This window comes from Trichoplusia ni, chromosome 13 (genome assembly GCF_003590095.1).
Source record: "Trichoplusia ni isolate ovarian cell line Hi5 chromosome 13, tn1, whole genome shotgun sequence".
In the NCBI taxonomy this organism is placed as follows: Eukaryota; Metazoa; Arthropoda; class Insecta; order Lepidoptera; family Noctuidae; genus Trichoplusia; species Trichoplusia ni.
In genome coordinates, this window is record NC_039490.1 from 10,076,960 (window position 1) to 10,094,285 (window position 17,326).

The 17,326-nt window shown below is 34.4% G+C and overlaps 1 protein-coding gene across 1 annotated transcript in view; it reads left to right on the top strand.

Annotated features, from left to right (window-relative positions):
• The window catches only part of LOC113499976 (homeobox protein invected-like), a 70,279-nt gene that overhangs the window by 19,066 nt on the left and 33,887 nt on the right, over positions 1-17,326 (top strand). The window contains exons 2-3 of the mRNA XM_026880606.1: positions 1,404-2,475; positions 2,998-3,075. Of these exons, the coding sequence (XP_026736407.1) occupies positions 1,428-2,475; positions 2,998-3,075 (1,126 nt within the window). The 5' untranslated portion in view covers positions 1,404-1,427. The remainder of the gene's footprint in view (positions 1-1,403; positions 2,476-2,997; positions 3,076-17,326) is intronic.

The following is a 17,326-nucleotide window of genomic DNA, read 5'->3' on the forward strand; positions in this document are numbered from 1 at the left end:
CGATCAGTTTCTCTTGATTGCAGTTTAGGTTTGATTACCGACGGTTTTTATTAGATTTTCTAGTGTTCTTGTGAATGTTGCTTTATATTTATGTTAATGATTTGTAAATACGGCTATTTTTGTTGAAAATACTTGAATGCTTACCATTTTAGACACAATTACGTTACTTCATTAATTTGAAGGAATTTCAATCTTTCTTATCCAACATTTTTTTGCATTTATTGATATTCTATCTTTCTTTGATATTTTATCGATTCTCTATCGTTTTCGGAACCAATAGGTGTCCCTTATCGTATACCCAACAGTTATTTCTCACTACATAAAAATAACAATACCGCATCCCTAACAATGATTACTATCTACTTCAATTTTTTTTCCAACTGTAATTATTTTAGTAACATACAAAAACACAAGTAGAGCAACTTACCGCCCGCATCGCATTCAGTAACATGCCTGTGTGTGAGCCCCCGTCACAACAGTTAGTCCACCTTTATTTGCGTTAACTGTAGGTTATATAGACAGTAGTTAGTGTTTGATTAGCTAACTATGAACCCATTAAACCCAGTTCAAAATTTAACCCGTTAGTTAGGAATTAACTGGAGTTTAGTTAAATGTTGTTAAGTAGTGCAACTTCGGTTTAGAGGAATTAATTGAAGTAGTATCCTATTTTAGTTAAAAGCTTTCAAAATGAGCGTGGATAAACAAAATCAGACTTTTATAAACTTTTAAAAGCTTGAGATTAAAAAAAAATCTCCCATCAGTTTCCAAACCTCACCAATCGCTGCTTAACTTGTAAGACAACACAAAACGTGAAGCCACCTCACGCAAGCACACTTGTCTCTCATTACATACCATATCACGAGTGTGTTGTTAGCCTGTTAATATAATATTCCTGGTGAATGGAAAACATTCCTTCATAGCTAGAAATAATAACAGAATGTTGTATTTTGAGCAATTTTCTAAAATACCTGAAGAGGCTTACAGTTCGGTCTTAATCTGAGACTTGGGTGGTATGTACTATCTGCCTAGACAAGAGTAGAAAGGAATAGAATATTCTATATTGCACACCACAAAAGTGCTGGATTCCACAACGATAAATGGTTACATGGTGCTACAATGGAAGGTTGACAAATTTCTGCAACCGTTAATGCTCATTGAATTGCTCAAATGCATTTATGAAAAGAAATGTTATTATCATATCCTTAATTCTGGAAATAGGTCGATTTTGTTTAACTCCCATTTTTATAACCTAAAAATATACATTTCCAAAGATACGAGTATACTTATCCTGAAAAGATAAAATAGTTTTGTTTTTTTCGACAGTCATTTTGTTGGACATAGTTTGAACTTTTAACATAATACTGTTTAGCTCAGTGAATAATGATGTAACTATTTTTCAACAGATGGCGTAAACTTCCCAATCCAATATGGCTGCTGTATCGTCAGCCCACCTTCAAAACTCCAGGATTAAGATACAAGAGCACAGCGATGACGAGCCATACTCCCCCAACACCAGAGACACAACCAGTCCTGAGTACCACGATGAGGAGAAGCAGGAAGAAAGACCAGTCCTGTCATCCTCCTTCGCCATACACAACGTCTTAAAGAAGGAGCGAGACAGCCATAGTCCAGAAAACGTCTTCTCAACCGACAAACTCTTACAAAACACACCTCATTATGAAGATCTTAGAGAGGTGAACGAAAATTCGCGCCATTCTGACAATATCGACGATGAAGACGATCGAACGAATGAATCGAGAGCGGAAATAGACGATAACTCCTGCTGTAGCGATGACACGGTCCTCTCAGTCGGGAACGAAGCGCCTCCGAGCTTCGAGGACAAAGGTCCAGAAACGTCACAGAACCTCACCTCATTCAAACACATACAGACGCACCTAAACGCCATATCTCAGTTAAACCAAAACATCAACATGAACCAGCCCCTCCTATTACGACCTAGTCCTATCACCCCAAATCCTTTAATGTTCCTAAACCAACCTTTACTGTTCCAAAACCCTCTAATCAACCAAGTAGATCTAAAATCAGGCCTCCAAAATCGAATGCCTGTCCCACAAAGCAATTTGAACCTAAACTCGCAGCCTTTCGGGCTAAATTTCGGTTTGAGGATGAAATCTCAAAACCAGGACTTGCGAAGAACGGACGAAAATAGGAGAATGAATTATCCATCTCCAAAATCACCGGAAAACGAGTCCGGTCGAGATTTTATAAACCAGAATTGTTTAAAGTTCAGTATTGATAATATTTTAAAGGCTGATTTCGGGAGAAGGATTACTGATCCGCTCAATAAGAGGAAAGTGAAGAGTAGGGTTGAGGCTAAGATGTCGCCAGTGAAGGAGGTGTCTCCTTCCAAGAGTGAGGAGTCGAGGGTCCCGGACGTGAAGCCGGGGGAGAAGAGCGGAGCCATCGATCTGTCGAAAGGAGAGGACAGTGGAAGCAGTCAGAGTTCCGCTACTGGTGAGTAATGGGGTTCAATGCTTTTTAACTTTTACTCATAATACAAGCTTTGCTTAGTTTGAGACTAGATGGCGTTGTCTGAAAGTAGTGCAATATTATCATTTTTATCTCTCTATTATCATGGGATAACTTTATGACAAGAGCCCCATTCCAATTTAAAGCCGTGTACGTTGACATAAGTCCAACATGTAGAGGCCTTATTGAGAACCTTAGTTCTGATAGGGTATCTGTAAGGGCCCAAATTCCGCTATTTACAAATTTGACAATATTCATATTTTAATAAGCTATTAAATTTGTCAACACAATTATTGAAAATTAATTGTATTGACCGTGTGCGTTCCACCCTGAACTGAATTTCCAATTATTGTGTTGGACAAATGCTAAGGAGAATACTAATAGTGTCATTCTAATCCTATTTCTTAAATTCATAAACTTAAAATCATAACCTGGGTATCTCCAATGATGCTTAGATATTAGTTTCGTATTTCATGACCTCTATGTTACAAGTAGTCCATGTTGCAGGCACGACGATGGCAGACGGGGCCATGGTGTGGCCAGCGTGGGTGTACTGCACGCGTTACAGCGATCGACCCAGTTCCGGTGAGTTACCTTTATAAAACCAATAACTTTCTAAGTATTTGTGAGATATAAGGTGAGATAGACTAGGTGTAAGATCGAAGGATTATATAATAATAAATGCGGACAACAACACGTACATTGTTCTGAACCCAAAGTTAGTTGCTAAAGCACTTGTGTTATGGAATTCAGATACAACGAAGGTACCACAAACACCCAGACCCGAGAAAATGTAGAAATGTGAGTTTTTACATTAGCCCGACCGTATATAATATTTTTTGGAAATATGTCTGACGGACTAAACAAATTTTTATTATTAGATTCAGTCAAATACCCTATTACATTAGTGTAAAATCTAAAGAAAATTAAATAAAACTGCTTCTAATCCACAAAACAGTAAGCAAAATCTTAGAAAAAAAAAAATCATGTAGCAAGAAAACCACCCCTCACAATTTTCTTAAAACGAAATGCTTAAACGATTTTTACACTCAGTTAATAAAATTACCCCAATGTTATCCAGTGTTACCCCAACACAGTGTTACCCCTTATCTAAAGCAACATACCCCAGGGGGTACTTATCACATTATTTGATGGTAGTACCAATTTTGCGGTGTGGGGATAAACTGTCAACATTTCGGTAAGCTTATAATGTGGTCGAGATTTGACAGATCATGTTGAATCTGTATTGTTATTATGAGGTAACGTTTGGAGGGCTGTGAGGTTGTGGGGGTAATCTCAAAATCAATTAAACTGAGAATCATGAGTGTTATAATCTATTTATACTAAAAAAAGACCAATTAAAATGATGCAATTGTTTACTTACGGGCATTTCGCGTCTTCGTCGCCGCGTCAGCTCATGATTAAGGAGTCCGGTTGGGGCCGAAACTAGTCCAGGTCAAATGACGATGGCGATGGCTTTGTGAAATACAGTATTTAGTTAAATCCAGAAATACTGGAAGCTTGGGAATAAGTAATAAGTAATTTCATTAAATATAGTCATTATTTAGTTACCAGTAAACAAAATACTATAATTATTTCAAAACATTTGCCTGACTTAATCTAAGAGAGAATAAAACAAACATAAGGGTACAGAAAGTAATAGAATTAGGGTTCATTAAGCATGGTGTAAAACTCCCGATAAATATGTATACGGAACACTTGAGGGGGAAAGCAAAAATTGTTTTTTAGTGATGGGGTCTTGTCGATAAATTGTTTATTTTGCTGTCGACATTTCTTTTTAGATTCCTTTGCAAGTTACACGCATCGCAATGGTTTTTGCAGTTATGTATCGCTAATTTGTTACTGAATAAAAACATTTAAAGTCAATAAGAAAGTAATTTAAAAGAATTTAATGCTTCTACTTTCTTTTCTAAATCTATGTATTTTTGAGAATGAAGAATTTTGTAAAACGATTTCGTCCGTTTGAAGATATTTCATTATCTGTCACATGCAGAGAGAAATCTAGACAGTAAACAAGCATTGGTGAATCATACAATTACATGTCCTACGCAGATATCAAACCCGAGACAATCAAGCACAGTGACTTTGGCTTGGTAGCTCATACCACTCGTCTATCCGTCAGTCTTAAAGTCGAATATTTTGTCTGTTTATGCATATATTGTAACCTAATTGCTATCCAAGACCCTCATAGCAACACTATTATTATCGTCTATACGAATACTCAAATGTCACTTAACTTCAAGCCCTTCTCAAGCCTATTTGACGGTTCAAAGTGACAGGCGCAGTATGACATTTGGTGACTCAAAAGTCAAAATTATGTAAGTAAGTCTTTATGCTAAAAACTTTTTGGTTTTAACTGACAGACACTTTCTCGATTAATACTAAAAAACAATGGTGCTAGAAAGTTTTTGAATAAACTAAAAACATTTCCTTATGACCCCAAGTTACCCGGAGGCAGCAAATTACCTAATCTAATGAATCAGGAAAAAAATATATAAAATAATGTCCATATGACTTGTCTATTAGTTTCAACTAACAAAACAAGCTATTCGATACGGTAATCGATTAAGATACGAATCGATTATTCACACTAAGGATGTGTGTTGTGTTTGGTCGTATCCGAAAGTTTCGGATATTGATAGTAATGTGTATCCGAAACCGATATATTTTGATAATCTAAAAAATTCGCAATAGTCAAAGGTTCGTGTAAAATCAGTCTACATATAATAATCATTAAGTATATTTATTAGAAATTGTTTGCCTTTTAAAACTGCAAGAAAACGAAATCTTTCTAAACCTTCAATAGAAGTATTTTCTAAATGCTGCATTAATTTTAAATTCATATCCGAAACCAGCAAAACACTTCACGTATCCGAATCCGTATCTTAACAACGACATCCCTAGTTCAATTGATTGTATCTCTTATAAATGTTATTGTTTATAATGGGCTTTGTTATTTAATAAAGTAAATACGTGACAATTGGCATGGATGTATCGAACAACGAATTCTTTATGATTCACAAAATAGCCCATACATGCTAGAGTTTTTGTGATAACTTATGATGAACAGAGGAAAGTGCTTGTCAATTTTAGTGGCGAACCTGAAATCGTTTGAACAGACGTTACTTATTATTGATCGGGCCCAGTGTATCATGGTAGAAGCTAGTGCCAAGCACTGGACATCCGCAGGGTGTAAAAATGTTAGTATGTATCAAAATAGGTTTTAATGTCTTGTAGTTATGTAATCTAAGTTTGTCTCTGTTGATTGTCAAATATAGTTCAAGGAAAATATCCAACGTGTTTTAATAAAAATGAGAATAAAAACTTAACACTTTTGACTACGATTTCTTTTATTTATTTCCTTTAGCTGTTACCTTGGACCATTCTTAATTTTTTTGTAGCAGGTAGAGTACAGAATTGTTACAATTTTAAGCAAAAATAGCTCATTAGTTCATAAATACACATGTTTAGCGAATAAACTTCAAACACACTTCTTAATTAATGACAAAAACAGCTAGTGTTATTTCCTTCATTAAAAATACCGAGAAATCTCACCATAATCGACATATAAGGTTTAAATAACAAGCTCAAAACCACATCTTTAAAATCACATAAATTACAAAAAAAGAAACATACGGAACTTGTAATGTTAGCTAGAATTCGCGCTTCACTGATCACGACATTCGAAATTCAAAGTTGAATTCTCAGCTCTATTTTAAACGCATAGAGGTGGGGCCTAATGGTGTTAGTCGATTTTCTAGAGTAAATCGATTGAAAATGTTGCTAATTAGTCGATGTAATTATCTTGACGTTTAATTATATCGTGTAAAGATAATTAGTTGAAGCTTAAGATGTAGGCATGTTTTTACTGATGTTTTTGCTAAGAACTAGGTTTTGTGAGTTCATTAGTTCTAGATTTATTAACTTTGATGCTGGGTACTGATACTAATGTGGTAAATGCGAAAACTGTTTGTAATCTAGCTATTTATAATATAATATGTTCAGAAAAATGTGGATTTTGTTGCATCCATTTATTACACCACTGATTTAACAAGGACTATTTTGCATGTAAAGCAATTTATTATGCTAATAATACCTAATAAAAGCAATAGGCTTTCTAAATGGTAAAATGTAAATTTTATATGAATTAAATTTCTAGAAATATGGCGAAAAAATAGAAAGCAGTAATTGTTTGATATTCGAATTCTATTTTATTTATTTTTTCAATAAAAAATGTAGTTGGTGCATTAAAAAATATACATTTAGTTGAAACGGCATCAACGATTTAAATGAAAATTTTATATGCAGATTTATTTGGTTCGAGAATCTACTCTTTTTATAGAAACTATACTTTTTATTCCTATTTAATGTATTTTATCGCAAAACTTAGTACTTAGAATTAATTAATATGGAAAAACAACATTTGTTAGGTCTGCTAGAAGAACTATAAATATTTTTGATACTTGATTGCAAATCAAGCAACAAAAAATTACAATCGAAAAACATCGATATCTTGTAATCTATTTGTCCCCGCACTATGAACTATCACCCTTAAACATATGTTTTCACGCTCAAACTAAAGATTGCTCTTAACTTATTGACTGTAACTCGCAGCCTCCCCCATCTTATATTGAATTAGTCAAACAAAGGGCTTCTCGAATAAGGGGTCCAACATTTACTGGTTTATTAAATTTGTCTTAAGTATTGTTCATTTGAATGAGTATAGTATAGGCCAGTAGATGGCGGTGTAGAAACATGCATACAACTTGATGACTTAAAGATCACATTTGCTAAATAGGAATGATGAGCGTTTTTTTTCAGTGTCGGTATGTAGTTTAATGCATAATAATGGATAACATAAATTGATCAATTTTCAATAGCAGTAGTTATTACGACAATAAAATTTCGAGTAGTAGGTAGGCAGCGGTGTAGGTGGGGTTGGGTTTTATTCGACAGGTAGTCTACTAATTCAGAAAAAAAAAAATTGACATTAGACTATTTTAGGAATTATGACTTTTGGTCGCCTAAATCGTGAAAATCTACCTATGTTCGCTGCGTCGCTTATTTTATCGTAATAAAAAATAAACGACGTGATGACGGGATAAAAACACATTCAAGTCACTTGCACAGACATCCAGACTCAGAACAAGCATTCGTAGATCACACAAATGCTTGTCCTACGCGGGGATTGAAACCACGATATGTCGCGCTCAGTGGGTTTGGCGTGTTATCCTCAACCACTCGGCTATCCGTTGGGTCCTCTAACTACATTGTAACCACGCCCGTATTAAATGTAGTTATTACAAAATTAAATTAAATGTCCTCGTAATGTCAGCGTATGATAAGCATCATCAAGTTAATGATTTAAATACAGTCCAGGAATGGGCTTTTATAAAAGTACAGTTAAGACAAGAAATATATTGAAGCATAGTTTTATATAATTACTACTTATGCTACTTCGTTTACGTGGAAAGTTGACTTCGGGAATTATTTTTTGGCATTAACAAATTGGCACAGCGTTTTCATTTTTGTGAGACAATCGCAATTGATTGATTAATTGTAATATTTCAAGCAAAGTACCAAGATCAAATATTTGCAGTCAAAATATTGGATCGTAGTGGATTTCTAAAGCTTCTAAGGGTGTTTTGTCAAACAGGGCGTTGCGTTATAAAATCAATGGTCCGTAGGGAAATTGACGTCATAAAATAATTGTATTAGGGAGCAATAATATCTTCCCAAGTGATACTGAAATCAGCGCTAGTGCCAAAAAATAAAAACAAATACGGCCGTCATTTCAATCATCTGTCATAGATCTCAATGATTTGTTAAATTTAATAAGTAGTTATAATTACCGACATTATGTATTTTTTTCATGGGATTAAAATAGATCGAGAGTCAATCCTTTTTTTCGGACCTCCGAAATATAAGCTTTAATTTCCTCATGTCTTATTACTTATACTAACTTAAATTGCCAATCGAATAAATAATTTATCGTTAACAAATATAATTACCAACAAAAACTTTATGCTGCGCAATAGACTCCCCTCTCTAAATTACCCGACTGTATTTATATTTATCGATAGCTAAGTGTCCCAACACTAAACATTATATCCGAAACATTAAGTCGCGATGTCTTTAGATTTTTTTCTTTTCAATTTATCTGCAACAACCGTGAAAATAGTTCGGGAAATCGCTTTTCACACTCCCAGAGTCGAAAGCATCGCTTTTCGTCTAATGCGTTTTTAATGTTTTCGAAGATCCGTTTAAATTGGTTTGTGTGTTGTTGCAACTTGTTTTATGTAAATGAGAACTTTATTTTGTTGTAAGATTTTGTGGGATCTTTAAAGTCCCATATTAAACAACTTTCTCACAACGCCATCTAGTCTTAAACTAAGCAAGGCACTTGACAACTGATAGAAATACTTAAATATTAATTTCTAAATGCATACATTATATAGGTAAATTACACCCAGACACAGATCAAAAGATCGTGCTCATCACACAAACATTTGTCCTGGGTGGGAACAGAACCACGACTCAATCAACCTATACTAATATATAAAGCTGAAGAGTTTGTTTATTTGTTTGAACGCGCTAATCTCAGGAACGAATGATTCAAATTGAAAAATTATTTTTGTGTTGAATAGACCATTTATCAAGGAAGGCTATAGGCTATATACCATCACGCTGCTAATAGGAGCGAAGATACAATGGAAAATATGGCAAAAACGGGGAAAAATATTCATCTTCGAGGGCTTCCGTTCAAAAATTCCTCACTTATCTATCTTCTAACCACGCGGACGAAGTCGGGGCAACAGCTAGTACTTAATATCACATGTCTACCAGTTGTAACATATCTTCAATTAACAAGCTTTTTAATAAGATTATTAGTTCAAAAAGGCCTCTTTTTCACACAATCACTGTGTTATTACAACGAGTGCTAATTAGTGATAATTGTATACTAGTATTAATTAGACGTGCTCAGAGTGATTGTAGTTCATTATCGTAATTGTTGGTTGTTTCGAAGGTGTGAAGTGTGAGCCGACACCTGTATGTACATATATACATACAGGTACTATATATGTATGTATATAAAATGGGAGTGTCTGTTTGTAATGAAGTAACTGTTTATGATACGTAAGTAGCATTTTTTTTTCAATTTTAATTTTTACGTGTTTGTCTAGGCTAATCTCTGTAATGGCTGGATCGATTTCGACGGGACTTTTATTGGCAGGTACTTAGGCTTTTTCACGGACGAAGTCCCGGGTGTAGCTACTCTGAGTATAAATTGTGTATTATTTTGTAGCCTGGCCACATGTAATCATAAAATATATCGTGTCGATAGCTTCAATTGTACAGGAATTATATTCCTTTTCAAAAAGTGATGTGACTTTAATTTCTCAGAAGATTTGAAAAACCATAAGAAAAAAGAAATGAAAAAAAGACTATCTGTTGTCATAATACAAGCTTAGCTAAGTTTGTAACTAGATGGCGTTGTGTGAAAATTGTAGCATATTATTATTATATGTATAATCCAACCCTCTTCTCGTGTATAACACTGACAACTATACCAAATTCTTGGCATCCAATAAAATAAGCCGAAACATTAACATTTCTAATTACTTTCATCGCTTTATTAAGCTCCGGGCGACGTTTGACTGACTCTTAATTGGCAAACTTGCGCCAATTGAAATTTCACAGCGAGGGTGGGTTGAGTAGGGCCATGAAGTTAGCGAGGTGATGTACTGAGCGGGGTTGAAAGAACTGAATCAGTAGGTATGTTGTTCTATGCAATAAAATGAGATAGATAAAACATTTATTCAGTACAAACCCAAGGAAATTAAGAAATAGAAATAGGTGGGTACACAATACAAATTGCCACAACATTCAAAATAAAAACGGAAGGATATTATAAAATTTGCCACGTCGTTCGATCCCCGTGTAGGACAAGTGTGATCCACGCATGCTTGTCCTGAATCTGGGTGTCTTTGTGCATGTGACTTGAATGTTTGTGAAAGTATCGACATAAGGATTAAATTCATTAGCGAGGGAGTCGCTTTGAAAATATTTAGGTAAAATTGTCTAACTACAATTTTTTTGCAAGTAAAGAATAACTATATTTAGTCTCAAACTAACCAAAGCTTGTATACTTATATATTTCTAAACTAGCTGTTGCCCGCGACTTCGTCCCCGTGGGTAGAAGATAAAAGTTATGATATACCTGCCCTGTTTTATTCACATTTTCCATTTTATCTTCGCTCCTATTAGTCGCAGCGTGATGGTTGGTAGCCTAAAGCCTTCCTCGATGAATAGTCTATTCAACATAAGAATTTTTCAATGTGGACCAGTAGTTCCTGAGATTAGCGCGTTCAAACAAACAAACAAACTCTTCAGCTTTATATATTAGTATAGATATGTAAATACTGACACAGAACCAATGATCGTCATCACACAAAAATTTGGCCAGGGTGGGAATCGAACCAACGACCTACAATGTAGCAGTCAGGGTCACTTACCACTAGACCAGTGTGCCAGTCTTAGTAGTATGTCTGCATATTACTCTTTTAATCACAATTGAGTAAAAAGCCTTTTTTAACATTAGCACATACTTTAGTCAAAACATTTAAAAGTCGAAGTTAAAGTCAATCAGTCCCGGTTGTCAACTGTCAAGTAGATTGGCGGGAACTGGCAGAAACTATTTTAATTATTTTTTGGTTTTGTCTGGAGAAGTTTTCGACCGTTACACTTTTAAAAGTTAATTAATGGTTTAATTACTAGATAATCTATAGTAATGTTATAAAGAGGGAACGTATTTTTAGAGGTTAATTCTAATGTATAAAATTCTCGCGTCATGGTGTACGTATTTCAACTCCTCCGAAACGGCACGACCGATTCTCGTGAAATTTCGTGTTTAATATTGGGTAGGTCATTGTTCATTTATTTATGTATTGTTAGAAACAGCATTTTAACGTAGTCGAGACAAGATTATCACATTGCTAATTACAAGTAAAATTATACTTTTTCAAAGTTACCTGTATGTGCTGTTTTAATATTCCAAGATACTAATAAAATGGTGAAGGAAATACATAATATATTAAATAAAACAAATATTGGGAGTATGAAAACTTAAATTCTTGTGAATCATAGACTATTGCTGTGATTTACATATACATGATTATATGGTATTTCCTCTGATGTTATGTACAAATAATACAAAATCCAGGTAAAGGCATGTTTGTCCGGTCAAAACATTGATGGGAGACCATTTTTTTTTCTTTACCCTTTTGTATGGAGCCCTTGAAGTTTCATATTTTAATGCATTTTACCACTATAGTTGCAGGCAAAGTCGCGCTTCCAAGTAAGTTATAAATGATGCAAAATTTCCAGTCAAATCAAGATTTTCCCGCGCATATCATAAACGTTTCGCAACGTTATAATCAGTTAAGTTAACTCGTAGTTAAGTTTGTTAAGTTAACTGCAATGGAGATTGGATCTAACTATCAGATCCGAGTTAATGTGTGGGTGGTTTAGCACAACGTATGGTTACAATGATTCTTTGATTCAAGCCGAAACTATCTTAAGCTGCATTGTATGAAAGGTGATGATGATAAATAATAATAATAATACTTGGTACATACTTTTCCTAACTAGTAAAATAAAGAGGACAAAGAATCGTGGAAGGATTCGGGACAGGCCTTTGCCTATCAACCCCGCGGTCGGTGTATGAAGGATTGCAACGCATTGCCATACACCGACACAAAAACGCGACACACATTATATCTTCGCTCCTATTAGTCGCAGCGTGATGGTTTATAGCCTAAAACCTTCCTCGATGAATGGTCTATTGAAAACAAAAAGAATTTTTCAATTTGGACCAGTAGTTCCTGAGATTAGAGCGTTCAAACAAACAAACTCTTCAGCTTTATATATTCGTATATATATAGATTGTGGAGTTTAAATAAAGTATCTTATCTCCAAAGACAATTGAATCGCAAGTCTTAATTCAATTTGGTTGTTAGTCTTTCATCCACCTAATAATTTAACATTGCATTCGACAGTCAAGATTGATCAGGTTTTGTAATACTGTCGTTAAAGACTGCCTTTTTGAGTTCTATGAAATAGAATAGTATAAAAACAGGTTCTTAGCTAGACAGACAGACAATAACTTAATTTCTAAGGTTTTTTTACATTAAGGAATAGAAATACAGCGTGCTGCTGGGGAGTTTGTTGCTCTGTTTCTTCTCTCGCAGCACAAGCACTTAGGAAGCGGTGAAGGGTGGGCGAAACTGGGTGCTGTCCAATTTAATTTGTCATTCAAAAAGTTCTACTTAAATCACATTCTTATAAAAACCGTACTGGTAAGTGACGTCACACGAGATTTTAAATCACTATATCCTCTTTATTTAGTTTACGAAATAAAAGTCAAAATACGTATCAAATATTTTTTGGAAATCTGTCTGACAGACTACACAGATTGACTATATCTATACTTAATATATAAAGCTGAAGAGTTTGTTTGTTTGTTTGAACGCGCTAATCTCAGGAATTACTGGTTCAAATTGAAAAAATATTTTTGTGTTGAATAGAGCATTTATTGAGAAAGGTTTTAGGCTATAAACCATCACCCTGCGACTAATAGGAGTGCAGATACAATGGAAAATGTTAAAAAAACAGGGCAGGTATAAATCCTAACTTATATCTTCTAACCACGAGGACGAAGTCGCGGGCAACAGCTAGTACAATATAATGTAGTGTGTAACAAAGTATATTCTATTCTATTATACAGTGTCGAAGTGTAAGCTAAGCTTTAGACAATAACTTCATTCGTTTAAGTCGATACTGAAGTAAACAGCGCATAATTAAGGGGTCGCCATCTTTAGCTAACCTTACCGACCGCATTCACACCGTTGTGTAACAGGAGATAGCGGATGTTACTAGCATTTGTATGTATGTATAAAGTTTATTGTTCTTAAGATTATCTTTAATAGTTAAGTGTTGTTGTTTTATAAACTTAGCTTTTGTTCGCGACTTCGTTTGCTAGTATGCTGGTTATAGATGCAAAATACTACTATGTAATATATTTTTTTGAATATGATTGTATAATGTAATGATAATTTTTCTCCTGAAATTTATCTATAAAATATTTATACATCCTTTCGCGGCTCCAATTTTGGCCTATATTTGTTGTTTTTGTTAGTTTATAACAAAAACAATGTTCACCAGTAATGGTAGAATACAAGGTACTCGTTATAATATGTAAAACCGTAATGCACTGTTTTCTAACAAATAAATTTATATTTATCTTTATCTTTATCTTTAAAAATATTGCTCTCCTTTATTGACGTCGGATTAAAGTAGCTTGTGTTGATGTATAGTGGTAGTTATCTCCATTTCAAATTTCAACGAAATCGGTCTAGCGGTTTTGGTGTTACGAGATGACAAACAAACACAAATATAAACACACTAATATACTTTCGCATTTTTAATGTTAGGTTGATATGTTAACTATATGTAATTAAACGGAGAGGTTCTTCTTACTAGTGAACTACTAGTAGTTTTGGTAACGACTAGTATCTACTATACTATAGGTACTTTGGTTTCGATTAGTTTCTGACTAAAAAAGAGTCTTATAATGAACTAAGTAGAGCTGAAAGGAAACACGCGTGAATTACTTAGTTTTAGGAATCGAATCCACGAAAGCTATCACGATACTTACATATTGAGTACTAGCTTTTCGCCCGCGGCTTCGCCCGCGTCGATGTCGGTTATATAGCGTTTCCAAGAGAACTCTTCAAAAGTCCTGGATAAAAACTATCCTATGTTCTTTCTCAGTGTCAACTCTATCTCTGTACCAAATTTCATTTCCAAATCAGTTCAGTGGTTTAGACGTGAAAGCGTAACAGACAGATACAGAGACAGACAGAGTTACTTTCGCATTTATAATATTAGTAGGGATAATAATATGTTCTTTCTGAATAAATAGTCATTGTATTTAATTGCTTGTTTTGATCTCAAGTTATGTGAACTGGTTAAATATCTATTCACTAGATGTATTTTACTTCTTTTATGTAAATTAACACAAGGTGTTTAAATACCTACCTTTCTCCAAAATCAATATTAATTTATTCAGATTAGGTCAATAAGTAACACTTTCTGGAGGTCAAACAAATTAGAATTAACAAACATTATAATTTAAATAACCTAAATCAGGTATTTTCTCTGCTTTGAGAAAATATTAAAATATGTAAGTTATTTAATTTGCTTTCTACGATAGTAAAACTGCAGGATTTCTAGTTTTTCATCTTTCGCCATTCGCTCCATAGATTATACCAATTATTTAAGTACTTTATAACCATTAACAGACACAAAAGCTTACTACAAAGTACATTCAAAAACCACCTGCCCATATTTTCTAGAACGCTAAATGTGCTAAAACAATTGCCTACTCTTTCCCACTCATTCAAACCACATACACCCATCTCGCACCAACAAAAAACGCGCGGCTACAACACAAGATTAAAAGCATTAAGGGATACCATTTACCAAATATATTTCTTCACGTTTATCTCAAAAAGGATAAGGGACAATTTTAATTATTTTAAATACGTTGATACGCGTTATTGTGAAGGTATTCGTCTTAAGACGGTTGACTAATCGCTCCAGTAATTATCTCTGGATATTGGCAAGGGCCGCCGAACCAAGATGGCCGCCTGTCAAATTTGACGTTTACAAGTTTCGCGCCGTTTGCGTTTGTAAGTTTTATCGAGATTATGGTTAACGCGTGTTAAGATTTAACTATATTAGTTTACAAGTTAATATAGTTATGAGAAAATTGTTTGAGACGGGTTCGAAAGGATTATTAAACGGTTTCGTTGCGTTTCGTTTTGATAATTTGCTCAGATTAATATTCAAGTGTCAACTGTTATTATTTTAGACATTTCTCGAATTCTTTAAGATGGAGTTGCATTTTCATAAGTTGACAGATGGCTTCAACAATACATGGCATTGGAATAGAAAACTCCAAATGAATAGGAATGACATGTGCATTGGAATGATTCGTACTAGCCTTTATACATTTTAGCGATAACATTAGCACTTCTAAAACAATCCAACATATTAAATTCTGGTTTAAGTACGTTAATAAACTCCTCCGAAACGGCTCGACCGATTCTCATGAAATTGATTTATACTATTAACAGTAATTTAAGTTCAGTCATACATATATTCTGGAAGCGATACGTGAGCTTGATACGCCATCTCGCTCAAACTCGTTAATTCAAAGGCTTCGAATAGACAAAGGTCATTGTAATATTTATATTAAAATAATTTCATAGTAATTACTGCAATTATTTTACAGAGCGTTAAACTGTGAAAATTTAATAAATTATAATATTTTAACTTCAAGTCTAGTTATTATTAGTACTGCTACGTTTTATTGTTTATTATAAGTTCCTTACATAATATCAACTACATTTAAAAAAAGCGACTTCCAGAATAAGTTTTTAACCCTTGTATTGCGGGGGTTTTTTTAAAATATTCATGTCACACACTCAAAGACACCCAGACTCAGGACAAAAATTCGTGGATCACACAAATGCTTGTCCTACACGGGGATCGATCTCGCGACACGTCGCACTCAGTGGGGTTTTCGCGGTGTCCTCAACCACTCGGCTATCCTTACAGTCAAATAAAAGCATATAAGCACCAAATCAATCCAACCAGTTTCTTCTAAACTTTTACTATTTAATTACGGAACTCCAAAAACCTAAAAAAAAACAACCTCAAAATCTGTACCAAACGAGGTTGTTATAATTAAATCAATTATAAATTAATGAAAGGCGTCTTGACACGACGTCGTGTTAAAATTACTGTCTCTGTAAACCGGTTTCGTATGTGTCGTAGTTTTTATCAAGTAATTAGTTCTTTGTTATAATTATACTTGTAGTGTGAAATGTTGCTTATGACTTATGAGTTATGTATTTTTATTTCTTACTAGCTTTCCGTCCGCGGCTTTGCCCGCGTCGAGATCGGTTATATCGCGTTGCCATGAGAACTCTTCAAAAGTCCGGGATAAAAGCTATCCTATATTCTTTCTCAAGGTCAACTCTATTTCTGTACCAAATTTCATTGAAATCAGTACAGTGGTTTAGACCTTAAAGCGTAACAGACAGACAGATAGAGTTACTTTCGCATTTATAATATTAGTAGGGATGTGTTAGATAGTGATCTGTAACTTGGTACGAGTTTTTAACCCCCGACGCAAAAACGACGGGGTTTATAAGTTTGACGTGTGTGTGTATGTGTCTGTCTGTGGCATCGTAGCTGCCAAACGGGTGATCCGATTTTAATGCAGTTTTTTTGGTTTGAAAGGAACTATTGAGCATGTCTGCTGTTAGGGCTCGAAGATAGGAGACGTAACCCTGGTCTTCCTTTTAGTAAACCCATCGATTTGGGCTCATTGAATTTGTCTTGACTAGTTCTCTGCATGTTTCTAATTTGGGTCGGGGGATTTTAAATTTTTCATGGATCATAGGTTATCAGGAAATCAAAGTCTAACAGCAAAGTCAGCTTGACCTATTGAGGAATTTTAATAAAATAGGCTATGGATAATATATGACACCATGGACTGCTATACTGCAGGTCTTGGGTTCGATTATCACGCATGACAAACGTTTGTGTAATGAGTACGATCATTTGTTCTGTGTTTTTATGAATATATCTATATTATGTATGTATTTAGAAATATTCAAGTATGTTTATCAGTTATCTTGTACTCATAATACAACCTTTGTTTAGATTAAAACTAGATGGCGTT